This window comes from Trichosurus vulpecula, chromosome 2, assembly GCF_011100635.1.
Source record: "Trichosurus vulpecula isolate mTriVul1 chromosome 2, mTriVul1.pri, whole genome shotgun sequence".
Lineage (NCBI taxonomy): Eukaryota > Metazoa > Chordata > Mammalia > Diprotodontia > Phalangeridae > Trichosurus > Trichosurus vulpecula.
In genome coordinates this window covers 311,492,081-311,507,521 of record NC_050574.1, presented here as the reverse complement: position 1 = coordinate 311,507,521, position 15,441 = coordinate 311,492,081, and the positions used below count along the sequence as shown (strand labels likewise).

The 15,441-nt window shown below is 36.2% G+C and overlaps 1 protein-coding gene across 1 annotated transcript in view; it reads left to right on the top strand.

Annotated features, from left to right (window-relative positions):
- The window catches only part of LOC118835355 (cytochrome P450 27C1), a 36,076-nt gene extending 22,496 nt beyond the window's left edge, over positions 1–13,580 (top strand). The window contains exons 6-9 of the mRNA XM_036742548.1: positions 2,467–2,633; positions 3,121–3,199; positions 11,986–12,189; positions 13,464–13,580. Coding sequence (XP_036598443.1) covers positions 2,467–2,633; positions 3,121–3,199; positions 11,986–12,189; positions 13,464–13,580 — 567 coding nt within the window. The remainder of the gene's footprint in view (positions 1–2,466; positions 2,634–3,120; positions 3,200–11,985; positions 12,190–13,463) is intronic.
- The last annotated feature ends 1,861 nt before the right edge of the window (positions 13,581–15,441 follow it).

The window sequence follows — 15,441 nt, the reverse complement described above, 5'->3', positions numbered from 1 at the left end:
GTGTCATTTACAAAATTCCAGATATTTTGCAAGTAATTTTCCATGCCCGTGTGGTCTTTTTGAAATAATGCTAATTAAGAAAACATCATGTAGAATAGGGTAATTTAGAAGCAATTGTGACAGTTTTGGTCGTGGGCAGAAAATAAGAAAGGAATATTTTGGTTAATTGGTTTTCATGAATCTGGCAGGAAAGATGTGTTTTGTTTATATAATGAAACAATTCTTCTTATTACTGTATCTTGGTTTTATATGCATATACTTACATATATGACCTGTTATCTATATGAAATTTTAAATGGCTAGCATGTTTGCTTTTGTTTCTTAAGACCTTAAGATTGAAAAGGTAAGAGGCAAAGCCTGCCAAACAGGGGGTAGAGGGTAGAGAGAGCAGGAAACTCTTAGATTGGAAATAAGTAGCAAAAAGTTTCTGGCAGGAAACTATACAAGTTCTTAGATGAAGTAGGATATTGCTCAAGGCTCCTAAATAAAGAGAAACAGGTTTTCTGAAAAATGGAAAACAATGCTTCCGGTGTTATAAAACAAAGATCATTTTGCTAAAGTCTGTTGTACTGAAAGTAAACCAAGGGAGCTTAAAGAAGTTCAGACAGACAAAATTTAATTGCACAAGAATTTATTAAGTACATACTATGTATAAGTTAACTATATTAGGCTACAGGAAAGCAAAGACAAAAATGGAAAAACTGTTTTTGCCTTGAAAGAGCTTACAATTCTATGAGAGGGTGCCAGCAGAAGAGGATTTCATTTTAATCACATATTTGTTTTTTAGGTGCAGTTTATTTACAGATTTATTTTAGGTAATATTGAGTTTACAGAACATCCTAAGCAGTTATTTTTCTAACACTGTAAAGAATCTTTTATCTTGATTGCCAGTGTTTAAGAAATGACAACTGACACACATGTATTTTCTCCTGCCATCTAGTGGCAGCTACAAATATTACAGGGAGAAGAATGTGGGAGAAGAATGTAGAAGAAGGGAAAAACTGTTACCAAGCTAGGACCCCCAATTTGGGTTTATCAGTTGACAAACTGTGACAGCCCTCCTATTCACTTTCATACTGTCATTTTTATATAGAAATTTCTTATGTTCTTTTCATGGATGTTTATTTAGCTTTAAAAGTTCCCTGTTTCAGAGATCTGTGGGTCTATTTATTTTTATCAAGATATATGCTCCCTCTGCTGGTGCAGGTCACAGCCTCTCTATGACTTCCTTTGAGATGATAAATTCCTTCCCCTGGGGCCAGTCTGATAATGAAGCTCAGAATTTAGCAATGCTAGGACTAAGCCCTTTCTCCAACATCTAAAATTTGAGTTATATAGCCCATATGTTGTTTCTCTGAAACAGGATTTATTTTAGGCATTTCAGGGCTTTCTTAGCCAAATTCTGAGCTTCATTATCCGAAAGCATTTTTATTGTGGAATATCATCACTCATAAGAAAATGACACAGAGTCATAGAGGTGATTAAAACCAATATTAGAATAAAATTTGAGGTCTAAAGGGGATCAACCAAATTAAATGCAAGTAGCTAGAAATATTACATTGTGTTTGAGAATCATGCCACTATTCTTTGTCTCAAAGAATGACATTGTGACTATAAAGAAAGAAAATGGTATTCTTATATGTTAATAGGCAGTCAGTAAGTATTTGTTGATTTATTTGACGAACATATTAGAGCAAATGGTTGAGCTAATAATACCTTGAAACCCATCTCCAGAGAACCAGTATGGTTTTAATCCACTCAGAGGTCCAAGTCTAGACTAGTGTAGGTTAGTGATCATTTTGAATTAGGAATGTCAGCTTCGGACTGGCCATGCTGAGTCTAGGAGGTCTACAAGAAGCCAGATTTGTTCTTGAGAGGACTCAGATTCAGGGAAATTTGAGAATCCTTTAGAAGGCAGGTAGCTAAACTAACACGATGCCAGGCTATCCAGCAAGAATTTTCATAGATGGCAGACTACTACTGTTTACTTTCTGTATCCTTAAAAATACAAGTTAACCCATGCAACATCAGACCAATGCCAAATGTGGCCTTCTGGAGTAGCTCCAACCTGAGTCTAGTCTAAGCCCTAACCAGTTAAACATTCTATATTTATTGAGATAAAAAAATGTATTCAGAAGTAAAAATCACCTGCTGCTCTTTATTAAAAAATAGCATTTGTAGTATGTAGTTGATTTTGTCTTTAAGAATATTTAGGTTGTGTTTTTTTTTCTGTGATAGAGTTAGAAAGGAGGATATTTGTTTTGGCAAAGTAGAGAGCATTGTGGGGAAATAGAATGTGATGTAGCCTAGATGCTTAACATAGCTCAATTCTCTAGATCTACATATGTAGAAAATGGAATGCCTTATCTAGAAATTTTCTGTTTTTTGAAGCATTTAATTTTTAGTTGTTTTTGTAACTCACTTTAATTGTGCATACATGTGTGTTTTCTGTTTGTTTTTTATTAGACTTCTTTCACTTTGTCCTGGGCTGCATACCTACTGGCAAAACATCCAGAAGTTCAGCAGTCAGTGTATCAAGAGATCATTAAGAACTTGGGGAAAAAACATGTGCCAACAGCAGAGGATATCCCCAGAGTACCACTGATCAGAGCTTTGCTCAAGGAAACCCTAAGGTAGAAAGCTTTCAAAAGTCATGTCAAGAAATATACCTTTAAAGCATCAATTCCTTTTCCAAGGTGATTATAAAGAACAACTTAGAAAGCCAATTCATTTAGATCTTGCATCTACATTTAAGTGCTTAAACCTTTTATCTACGTGCAATAAGATTCATTATTTAAGTTTCTGGATTATTCAGTAGGGAAAAATTCATGGCAAAAAACACATTGCTTAAGATACATCAAGGGCAGTTTTTTTCATGCCTGACTCGTTACCTTAATTTGCATAGTATTCTAACGACCTATCTATTGTACAATATACCACTTAATTTCTACAAAGGATGTGACTCTTCAGTCTACTAGCATTCATTAAACAATGTTTTTTATTCCAGGTATTTTGGGGGTAATTTATTTGAGAGAATTGTGGTTCTAAAGGTTGCAGTTATTTGGGATCCAAATTGTCTTTACAGTAGTTAAAACTATTTCATATTTTATTTCTCTCTAGGTTATTTCCAGTTTTACCAGGAAACGGTAGAGTAACCCAAGAAGATTTGATTATTGGAGGGTATCTAATTCCAAAAGGAGTGAGTTTGGCATGCAGTTAGGGGAGATGGTTGGGATTGTAATCTTTTTTCTGTATTTACTAAGGTAAAACTTCATAACATCCCCTTTTTTTGCAGATACTTTGTTGTAAAAAGGGAGCTGAAGGAACTGTGAGGTGAAATATATAATGATGACCCTGTTATTGCTGACACCAAGTGTATACTTTTACCCAGTGGTCTACTGTAGGAAGTCCCAATATCCTTCAGAACATTGCCTTTAAAAAAAAAAAAAGCAAAAACCCCAAAGTACTTAAAAAGCTAAGAACGGTGCTCAACACATTCCCGGCTCCTCTTTTACCTTCCCCTTCTGGATTTTTGGTTTTTTTCCATTTTAAATCTTTTGAAAACAATGGTGAATATTTTTTGATATGTGTACAAGATATTAGGAAGGATGGGGAACTTGGGATACAAAGAAAGTTGAGTGGGTCCATTCCTAATTAAAGAATTCATGAACTTTGAAAGATACTGTTACAACAATCCGGTTAGCAGCTGCTGTGGGGGTGAAAGACCAACACAAGCCCAACAACAAAGACGCCGCTGGCACAGGTTCTTTTGATCTGCTTTACTAAGGGAAGCAACATTAAGGGGTTAACAATCTTATTTCAATCCAACATGCAAATATCATTCACTTAGTTCAGGGGAAAAAAGCCAGCACCCTGAACTTCAGAGCAAATACAAACAAATTACAAACATACATTGTAAACAGACCAAATACAATTCATAGTTACCAAGAGACCATCAACATCTGGGTGAGCCGGGAGGCTCTTAGAGTGGCTGGCCACAGTCCCTTGCCTCCAGGAATGAGATTTGCTGGAGCAAATAGCTCTGTTCTCTCTTTTTATATACTCTTTAGCCATCATCAAACGTCATCTGAGTGACCAGAACTTAGGTTCCTACTATTGGCTCTGGTCTTAGCAACTCCCCTTAGGACCTTGAGGACTTCATGCCCACATAGGCTTAGCACCTAGTAATTAGGGGTTTGGGCCTGGGATTTTGCACCTAGTAAGGCTCAATCAAAGACACTTAATTAATCTAGCATTCTAAAACAGTAAAAAAAGTCCCAACTTAATTGATATTACAGATACATAAACATACGAAAAGTTTTTATAAAACTAGAGAGAGCTAGAACCTAGAAATTAACTAGTTCAGAAGGACACCGAGTCCCAGAGAAGTGAAATGAATTTCCTAGGCAGGGGTGGGGAACCTGCAGCTTCTAGGTCCTCACGTGCAGCCCTTTGATGCAATCAAATGTCAGAAGTTTTGGTCAAAGGGCTGCACGTGAGGACCTAGAGGGCCACATGTGGTCTTGAGGCCGCAGATTCCCCTCCGCTATGACCTAGGGTCACATAGGGAGTCAGTGACAGAGCTAGGATTTGAACCTAGGTCCTTGAACTCCAAATCCAACACTATTTCTATACTGCATTGCTTAAAAGAGAGGTCGCTTCAGGTTCATTGTTCAGGAAAAACTTACAAATAGATGAATAAATGCCTATTGAAATGAATTGATGTGAAATGAATCATATCTACTTGAATACTTTAAGTTTCAAGTAACTCACTGCTTTGTGAAGAACTACCTATTTAAATAGGGACATGATAAATAGTACATTTATTAGGCACTTACTATGTGATAGCCCCTGTGCAAAGGACTGAGGATTCAAACAAATACAAGAAGTTTGCATTCTGCTGGAGGAAGATAGCAACAAAGGGGAGGTAGAAAGGGGTAAGGTACCATTATAGGTGACAGCATGGTATAGAGATGGCTGGAGAATGATGTGGAGGTTTGGTTGTGGGCACGATGAGGTAAAAGCTCATCTATCAGAATTTGTCAACCCAAGGGCAGAGTTCAAGGTTCCAGTAGGAGGGGGATAAGGATGATGGCTGCAGTGCAGGTTGCATGGTGTAGAGTTGGCAAGAAAGGACAGATCTAATTATTATGAAGTTCTTCCTTATTTTAATGCAAAACATGTTTCCCCTTGATTTCTGGTCCTTGGTCCTAGTTCTGTCTGCTGGAGGCCCACACAGGATAAGTCTGGTTCCTTTTCCATCTATCAGCCCTTCAGATAGTCCTTCAAACATTCCACATTCAACATGACTCGGTTCAAACAAAATCCTTCAGGGGTTGTAGGCAGTTCAGAGTACAGTGGAACCATTACATCTCTTGTTGTGAACCCTGTCATTCTTTTAATAGAGCCCAAGACAACATTAGCCTTTTGTCACCATGTAACACTTGACTCCATTGAGTTTATAGTTGAGATCTGTGCCTTCACTCCACCTCAGAAGTACCAGCTTACCCTTGGTGTTTACTCTGCCCATAAATGTTCAACCTCTATGATTCAGAATTCTGAAATTCTTTCTCTCCTTCTGCCTTACTTTTCCTAATCCTGTATTTCATCCTCATCATGACCTCTAGTCGCTCCACCCCTCCTGCTTTCCCAGTCACCTGTGTTTTGGTTTCCCTTTTCTCCCTTCACAATATGTAGCTAATCAGTTCAACTTTAAACTGTACACTCAAATCTCTTTGTCCTATCACCACTCCTCTCTGTCCAAATCCCAACCCTGGGTTATTCCCACCACCGGCCTCTGCAGTTCCTTTTCCTGATTGCTGAATACCTCTGTAGAAAGCCACATAACCATGCTAACTGGGTATGCTGCACGTTTATGTTATTGGCGCATCTCTGCTACACAGCCATTCTCTGAATGGCTTTTTTTCCATACTTCTCACAGTCTCTGTTACAGATCTTCTCTTGGCTCCTCAAGTCATCTGTTTCTTCCCTCTCATCAGAGAACTCCTGATGCTTTACCAAGAGAAAAAATGGCTATCTGCTATGAGCCCTTTCTTCTCTCCAATTTTTTACCTTAAGTTTCCTCTGCAACATTCCCCATTTTCTCTTCCTTTCCTCCAGTCAGAGGAAAAGTGGCCCTTCTTCTATTATGAGGTCCACCCCTTTCCTTGTACTCTCCATACTATTCCCTCTCAAACCTCTCCAAAACAGAAATTATGCACCAAAGATAAATTCCAACTATATCCATGACTTAGGATACCTAGAATCCAAAAAAAGTGCCATGGAGATCCCAGTTTCACACTGCAGAGGTCTGCTCAGGCCAGGAAAGATAGCCAGAGCACATCTGCTGTGCTCCAGGCTATGGCTGGGCTAGAAAGAGAGCTCAGTACCACATCCCACTCCCTTGTCTTCTCAGAGCCTCAGAGACCCAAACTACAAAAATCAACCCCATAGCACTAGCATGGAAGCTTTCTAAACTGAGGAATAAAAGGAATGGGACAGCCACTTGGGCAAGGCATAGTGTGTATGTCGACTGTGTAGCAGTCTACTAAGTCAGAGGGAAGTACTCAGCATCCAGCTGGGGCCAGTTCTGTCCACCCAAAAGTCACTTGGGACAGAGTCCTAAGCTGCTGAATGGTGAATTGTCCAGTGTGGGAGGAGACTGGGACACTCTGAGATGTCTCTCAAGGATACCACAATCAGAGGGGAGGGAGTCAGAAAGTAAGTAATAGGGGAAAATAAGGAGGAGGGCAAGTTGAACTTACAAAAGATCTCAGGAGAAGAAAACTCAAAGACCTTGAACATAAGTGGATAAATCAATGGGGAAAACATTGACAGCAGAAAGAAATATAGCTTCCAGATGTAAATAAATTTAGGCATCTGTGAATAAATGCTGTAAAAGCAAAGGAAAATGATCCAGCATTTGTTGTAATATGGAAGACCTTATGGAATTTTTGAATATGGAACCACAACACACTGTTCCTGAGTGGCTAAAAAGAGAAATTAAAATTATAAGAGGAGAATTTATGGTCTGCACAGTAAAAATAATGAGCAGAATAGAAAAACTAGAATCTACAATGGCAAGCCTCACCAAAGAAGCAAAATAGAGAACAATAGATTGGGAATGCAAATACATAGAAGTGAAGAATTACCTAGAAGAAAAGAAGCAAAAAACAATTACATTAAAACAAAGTATGTTCTCTATGCAAGCAAAACATACTGATCCTAAAGGCAGGATTCATAGAGCAACCTAAGGATCATAGATCTCCCAGAATATGACAGGACAAAAAAACCCAAACATGATAATACATGAAATAATATAAGAGAACTTCCTAGAACTCCTGAACCTAGAGAATGAAATACTAATTGAAAGAATTCATAAGTTGCCATCAGAAAAAACCCAAGGATGTAAACTCCAAAACACATAGTGGTTAAGTTAAACAATTCGCTTCAGTCCTGCAAGCAATCTGGAGAAAGACCTTCAAATTCATAGGAAAGGAGATGTAAATAACATAAAACTATTCTTCAGCCACTGGGAAACAGAAAACACAGGAGGGAAAGCAATGTGTTTTGAAGAGTAGTAGAGCTCAGGATACAGCCCAGGGTAACTGATCTTGCACATCTGATCCTAACCATAAATGAAAAAAGATGGACGTTCAAAATTAAAATGGCATTTGAAACATTTTTAGAGTTTTTAAATGCTTTCTTTTTTCTCCATTAAAAGAACTTTATTGATATCTTTTTTTACATCACAAGTATTTCCCTTAGTATCCTTACCCTCCCCCTCCAAAAGAGCCATCTCATGTAATATATGTTATTTTTAAGACAAACTAAAAGGAAAAAGAAAGAGAAGTAAATCAGCATAACTGATGAGCACATAAAAAAAGTCTGAAACTGTGTCATGTATAAAACTTGTGAATCTCCCACCACTGCAAAGGGATGGGATGGGGCTATCTTATATCTCTGAGCCATGCTTTTTTTTTATAATGCTGAAACAGACTTTTGATTTTGTTTTTTGTGATGGTTCTATTCATTTACATTGTCGTAGTCATTGTATGTATTGTTTTTTGGCTCTACTTACTTCACTCTGCATCACTTCATGTAGATCTTTCCATGTATCTCTGTATTTATCACATTCATCATTTCTCACAGTATTTCATTATATTCATGTACCACAGTTTGTTTAGCTATTCCCCAGTGGAAGAACATCTACTTGTTACCAATTCTTTTCTATCACAAGAAATGCTGTTATAAATATTTTGGTGTATTTTGGGACTTTCTTCTTATCAGTGGCCTCCTTGGAATAAGCCTTGTAGTGGAATCTCTGGGTCAAAGGTTATGAACATTTTAGCCACTCTATTTGCATGATTCCAAATTGTTTTCCGACATGGTTGTGCTGACTCAGAGTTCCATCTGTTTTTCCACAACCCCCCAACAGTGACTATTCTCATTTTTTGTCATCCTTGACAATTTGCAGGATGTGAGGTCAAACATTGCGGTTGTTTAGATTTACATTTATCTTATTAGTGATTTGGAATATTTTTTCATGTCATTGTTAATAGTCCACAAGTCTTCTTTTGAGAATGGGTTGTTCATATCCTTTGACCACTTATGTATTGGGGAATGACTTTTGGACTTACATATATTCTACATGTTTTCTTGTTCTTTTTTCACCAGTCCTACTCATCATTACATAGATTTAACTCTTGAATTCTCAAAGGTTGTTCTAGGCCCAGTGAGAGGCCTGGCATCTGTCATAGGAGGACTAGATTAATTGAGTTAGGAGAGTCTCACTACTAGATTAGACACAAGGTGATGAATACTTTTCAGTCACAGCAATTCATAAGCATAAAGGCACTGCAACTTAATAGATGAAGAAAAAATCTGCATTGATAAATTTACAAAGAAATATTTCATTGTTATCTTCTATCTTTATGTTAGTTATTTGTGAGGAGGAAATTCTCCTCCTTTCAGACTGATTCCTCCTTTGTGACAAAGTAAAACAATTAAGCAAAAACATCTGATACAGTGACTGAATCCAATAGTGTATATCATACTCTGCCTGAGAAGCCCCCCACTTCACTACTATGAGGATCAGGGCAGGCTTCATGATCGGTTCTCCAGCACCTTCATTGATTTTTCAGTTACTCAAAGTCTATCTTCCTTTTAGGGTTCTTTTTTTTTTACATTTTTGTAATTATTACATATTTTGTTCTTTTGGTTCTGCTTATTTCAGCCTGCATCAGTTCATACAAATGAAAGGTATCACTTTACTTCAGTTTCCTCAACTGTAAAACAGGGAATAGTAGTAACAGTACTTACCTCCCAGGGTTGTTGTGAGGCTCAAATGAGAGCACCTGGCATATGGCAGGTGCTTCATGTTCGTTTCCTTCCATTTCTCTTTTAACCTTTTTTCTTTTTCATTTCCAAACTGAATAACATTTTTCATGATGTAAAAAATAGAAATGAAAAAGAAGTTAAATAATTTTCCTTTCTCTGACACCCGTTAACATCCATCCAGCCACCTCTAGCAGTGCTCCTGTTCATTGTTTCTTCCTTTTATCTTCCATATAACTTTGAAAGCCACAGTTCTTTGTTCCTAGTATATTTTTGCAAGCCTTAGCTCATGTAGGGATTTTTGTCTTCCTGATATAATTTTTAGAGGCCTTTTATGTTCTTACTTGGTTACAGTTATTTTGAATGGAATTTCTCTTTCTAGCTCTAATTGTTGGGTTTTGTTAGTAACATACAGGATGTTGACGATTTATGTGGTTTTATTTTTTATCCTGCAACTTTGCTCAATTTATTGCTTTACTTTTTTTTAGATCACTCTTTAAGCTTTTCCTCAACAGATGCCATATTTTTTGATGATGTTTTTATGCCTCTTTATATGCACCAAGTATTACAGTACCTAAATACTTAAAGGAAAAGTAAATTGGAGAAATAGATAGTAGTAAAATAGTATAGTACTATTAGATATAGATAGTAATATATAGTATATAGAAATAGTAGTATAATAGTAGGGGCCTTCATTGTACCCTTTTGGACCTAAATATATTTAACCAAAAGATAAACAAGAAAAAAAAGTAAGGATATGAATAGAACTTTATAAAAATTAAAGGTGATAGATCTTTGGCAGTTACCAAATGGGAATAGAAAATGATTTACCTACTGCTAATCTGTGTACAGCATCTTTTGTGGCTGTTAGATATAATGTGATAAATTTATTTCCCCTCAAAATGGTAATTGAATGTGGCCCTCTGCTTCATTACCTTATGTAGCATAATACAGAATTACCAGCTTTTTGTACATAGCACTTTTACAAAACTTGACCTTACAATGAGGCATGAAAACAGCACATAAAATATGAGAAAGCAGAAATACTAAATACATTATTTAGTAGTTTCAGTGCAGTAAAAGTGATATTCAATAAAGGGTCCCTGAAGAAAAAGTTAAAAAGTAATTGGAGACAATATAACATAATTCTAACGAATTGGCCAGTGAAAAGGCAAATTATAGAAAAAATGGAAAATTTCATCAAGAAAATTTATTTATAGATGCAGAAAAAGGCTTTTGATAAAAATCTAATGACTGTTTTTGTTTAAAACTCTAGAAAGCATAAAAATAAACTTTTCTGTGAAATAGTCAATAATGTTTATCTGAAAACAAGAGTAAATATTATATATAATGGAGAAAAGTTACAGACCTTTCCAAAAAGGTCAGAGGTAAAGTGAGGATGCCCATTATTACCACCATTATTTAAGGTAGTCCTAGGGATGCAAACTATAGTGATAAGATGAAAAAGAAATTGGGAGAATAAGCATAGAGAAGAAATAAAATTATTGGGGGTTTTTGCAAATAATACGGTGTTTTGTTGAGAAAACCTCAAAGAGTTATCCAAAAAAAATAACTGAAGCAATAGATTCAGCAAAGTTGCGGGATAAAAAACAGATCCACATAAATCATCAACATTCTATATATTACCTACAAAATGCAACAAGAAGAGCTAGAAAGAGAAATTCCATTCATAATAACTGTAGCAGCTATAAAGTATGAGGGTTTATCTATGTAGATATGCCAGAAATTATATGAATCCAAGCATAAAGTCCTCTTTGGCAAAGCTGACAAAAATGGAAAATGACAAATGTCTGGAGAGGCTATCAGAAAATAGACACATTGATACACTGGTGTGAATTGGTCCAATCATTCTGGAAAGCAGTTTGGAACTCCACCCCGAAAGTTACTAAAAGGTGCATATAGTTTGACCTAACTATACTACTACTAGGCTTATACCCCAAAAAGATCAAAGAAAGAGTAAACTATAACAGCTTTTTTTTGTAGTAGACAAAAATTGAAAACTAAGGGACTGCCTGCCTATTGGGGAATAACTAGACAAATTATAGTGTGTGAATATGATGGAATATTACTGTACCATAAATATGATGAGATGGACCATTTTGGAGAAAACTTGGAAGACATCTATGAACCGATACATAGTGAAGCAAATAACTTATACAATGATAACTGTATTATCCTAGAATAACAACTCTATAAGACTTTAGAACTCTGGTCAATGCAATAACAAACCATGAGTTCAGAGTACTAATGATGAAACATGCCACCCTCCTGCTGCCAGAAAGGTGATAAACTTAAAGCACAGACATACATTTTAGGATATAGATAATGTGAGAATTTTTTTTTTGCTGGACTATACACACACACACACACACACACATATGTGCACATATTTTAGGTGGTTTTCCTTTTCTTATTTTTCCATTGTTCAGTTTGGGGGAGAGAGATAATAGGTGCTTTTAAAAATTACCAATTTTTTTAAAGGACACAGACATGGCCTTGTTTAAAATTATAATATGATTTCAGTGTTTGCTTCTGGGTAGGACATCTGTGTAGTGACTGTTTTGCTAGCATTTTTTCACTTTGCTTTCACATGCCACAGTTATTTTCTGCTGTAAATGGTTTCCTCAGACTCAACTGGCTCTATGTCATTATGCTACATCTTATGAAGAAGAAAATTTCCCAATGGCAAAGGAATTCAAACCTGAGCGCTGGCTGAGGAAAGGAAATATGGACAGGGTAGACAACTTTGGTTCCATTCCCTTTGGTTATGGCCTCCGCAGCTGTATAGGAAGGAGAATTGCAGAACTAGAAATTCACCTTGTAATGATACAGGTAAGGGATGCATAGTCCAAGACTTCTTAATTTGACCATTTTCATTCTGCTGAATTGAATTATGTTTTTAAAAAAACCATTTTGGGGAGTTAAAAAGAAAAACATTTTTGAAAACTTGAATAGTATTATTTTAAATCAGGAATTCTTCATCTTTTTGTGTGTCATGGACCCCATTGGCAGTGTGATGAAGCCTGCAGACCCCCTCCTCAGAGTAATATAAAATTTTAATATACAAAACCAATTATATTGAAATGTAGTCATCAAAATATTTGAAAAACAAGTTCACAGATTCCAGGTTAAGAAGCCCACCAAAATCATCTTGTATTAAAAAAATTAACCTCTGTGTTGTAATCTAATGTGATGTAAAAGAAAATCTATATTTCATCTTTTCATTCCGAAGCTCTCTTTTCTTTGTTGAAATATCTTTTTCTGGCCATAGGTATTTAAAAACCAGGGGCCTTGAATTTGGATTCACACACGTTGTCTTCCATTTGAGTGTGCAAGAGTTTTAAATTAATAATAATATTTTTTGTTCTTTGGGCAAGGAAACATTGATCATATTTACGAATTCATTTTTCAAATGGAAAATACAGTATACATTCTCTGAAATAAGCATATATTAGCAGGAAGCTTCCATTTATTTCCAATTTGAAGTGGGGGTGTTAGATACAGATCTAAAACTCCGAGTAGAAGACACAAAGCTGGAGTTTTCATGATGAAACCTAAAATTTAAGCATTTAAAATTTTTGATTTCAGTTGTGACCTGAACTATCCTTGGTCATAAGGTTATAGGAACATAGAGTTGGAAAAGAGCTTAGAGGTATTTAGACACCTCACTCCCCAGGCATTTTATGTGAGGAAACTGAGGCCCAGAGAGGTAAAGTAACTTGCCCAAGGTCACACAGGTAAGGAACGAGAGCCAAGTTTCAAAATCAGGTCCTCCGGGTCCTTTCTGCTTCACCACACTGCTTTAGGGCCAGTCCTTAGTGCAGTACCTGGCAGAGTAGGTACTTAATAAATGTTTATTGACTTAGTGACTATTCATTGTATGTGTTAGGCCACTGTTCAGGAATGAATAGTCTGTTTTCAAATGAGTAGACCCTTACTGATCTAGCATTTCTCCTGGAGATAAACTTAATTTTCTTGAAAATTATCACCATTACTTTGGCTCCCTGGAATTGAGAGAAATGGTAGTAATATTAATCCTATAGGAAACTGCATTTTTTTTTACTTTAGGTAGTTAGAATGCTTATTATCTCTCTTTCTCTTTTCAGTTACTTCAACATTTTGAGATCAAATCTTCTCATCTAACTAAAACAGTTCACGCAAAAACCCATGGGCTTCTGACACCTGGAGAATCCATCAATGTGCGATTTGTTACCCGAAAATGAGACTTGCGTTTTTGAGGATGGCTTTAGCAGATCCAGCATGGAGACTGACTTATGTCTCCTTGATGTAGGCCAGAGGATCTTTTGTGCCACTGATCATTTGTGGAGAATAAATAAAACGGATCATTTCCAGAGACTGCTTGATTATAGAAAGACCTACAACTTTCTGTTCTTTGCACAAAAGAGAACTACAAATCTTTATATAGCGTGATGTAGAAGAAAATTTATATTTTACCTTTTTATTTCAGAAACTCTCTTTTCTTTGTTGAAACATCTGTTGCTGGCAATAGGTGTTTAAGAACTAGTGGCATTGAATTTGGATGTCACCTATGTTGTCTTCCTTTTTAGTATGAAAGAGTATTTAATTAACAGTAATATTTGGTCAAAGAAATGTTGGTTGTACTTGTATTTGCACGTTCATTTCTTAAATGGAAAATACAGAGTATGTAAACTAACATTGACCAAGGACTATATATTGGCAGGAAATTTCCATTTCTTTTTTTCTAATTTGAAGTGGGGGTATTGGGTGCTAGTTAGTAACAATATAAGTTGGAGGAGAAAAAAATTAAATATTATCATTATATCCTCAAGTTCCGGTTTTGATAACTCTAAAATAAATTTGTAAAGCTGAAAAAACTAGAATCTCATTCTTCTTGATTCACAGTTTTTATTGAACTTAGACATAAATTCTTGTTTAAAAAATTATCTGGGTAAACATTAGAAATATTTTTTAAGAAATAGGTAAGCAATATGAATTTTTTTATTGAGTTTCGACTGCTGGCCTGGAGAGTCATGAAAACTAAAAAGTGAATCTCAGCCTGTGAAATTGCTTTCTTTAAGTTGAGGAAAATGTCAACAAAATGTAAGCATAATGAAACGTATTAGCTCTAGAACCTCTGGACCCTTTTCTGTTCACATTAGGAGAAGATCAGCTAATGAAATAAAAATTTAGAATTTAGAGCTGGAACTGCCCTTAAAGAATAGTTAGTCCAAATCTCTAATTTTATTGCTAAGGAAACTGAGAGCCAAGATCAACTAAATACCAACTCATTTTAAATGTACGGACCAGAAGCTCCTCATTAGCGCTGAAACAAAGCATCTGTGTGCCCTGGGTAGAGGCTTGTGTCCCTTGTGTTACTTTCTCCCAGAAACTTTGAGCCTGCTTGTTAACACCTGTGTAACACCACAGGGTATTGGAGCTGAATGAACCTTAGAAACCAGGTACTCAAATCCCTGTATTTTTTCAGATGAAGAGGCTGTAATCCAGAAAAGGGAAGTGTCTCACCCAGGTGAAGCTCAATAGCTCAAGTGTCTGGACTATAGCCAAATCTCCTGACTCAGTCCAGTGCTTTTACTTGCAATAGAGAATAGAATTTCTTGCCATTTGCAAATTTGCATTTTAATTCTGCATCAATTCACAACCTGGAGCAGGAAATGGTGATAGGCCTTGGGGGAAATACAGTTTAAATAGCATGGTGCCAACCCTCGAAAAACTTATGTTTTAGTAGGAGAAGACAAAAACCCAGACAACAGTAATATTAGAGAGCTGTAAAACTAAGTGCTATCTGATTTTCTAAGAGCTGTCAACTCTAGGGGAAATCAGGAAAAGTTTCCTGGAGAAAATGATACAGGAGCTGTATCATGCTCCTTCAGTAGAAAAGACTTGAGTATTTATGAATGGGGAACCTGTGGTTATCTCATCTTCTGCCAAGCTACCTGTCATGACAATCACAGAGAGGCTCCTTCATACTAGAAAGACTGATTTTTTATACTGGGTTATTTGATCTGTCATTAATTTCCAACTCCATTCAGTTCAGTGTATCTTTTTATGTTACTTTTACTCAAAAACTTCCTTCCAACTAAC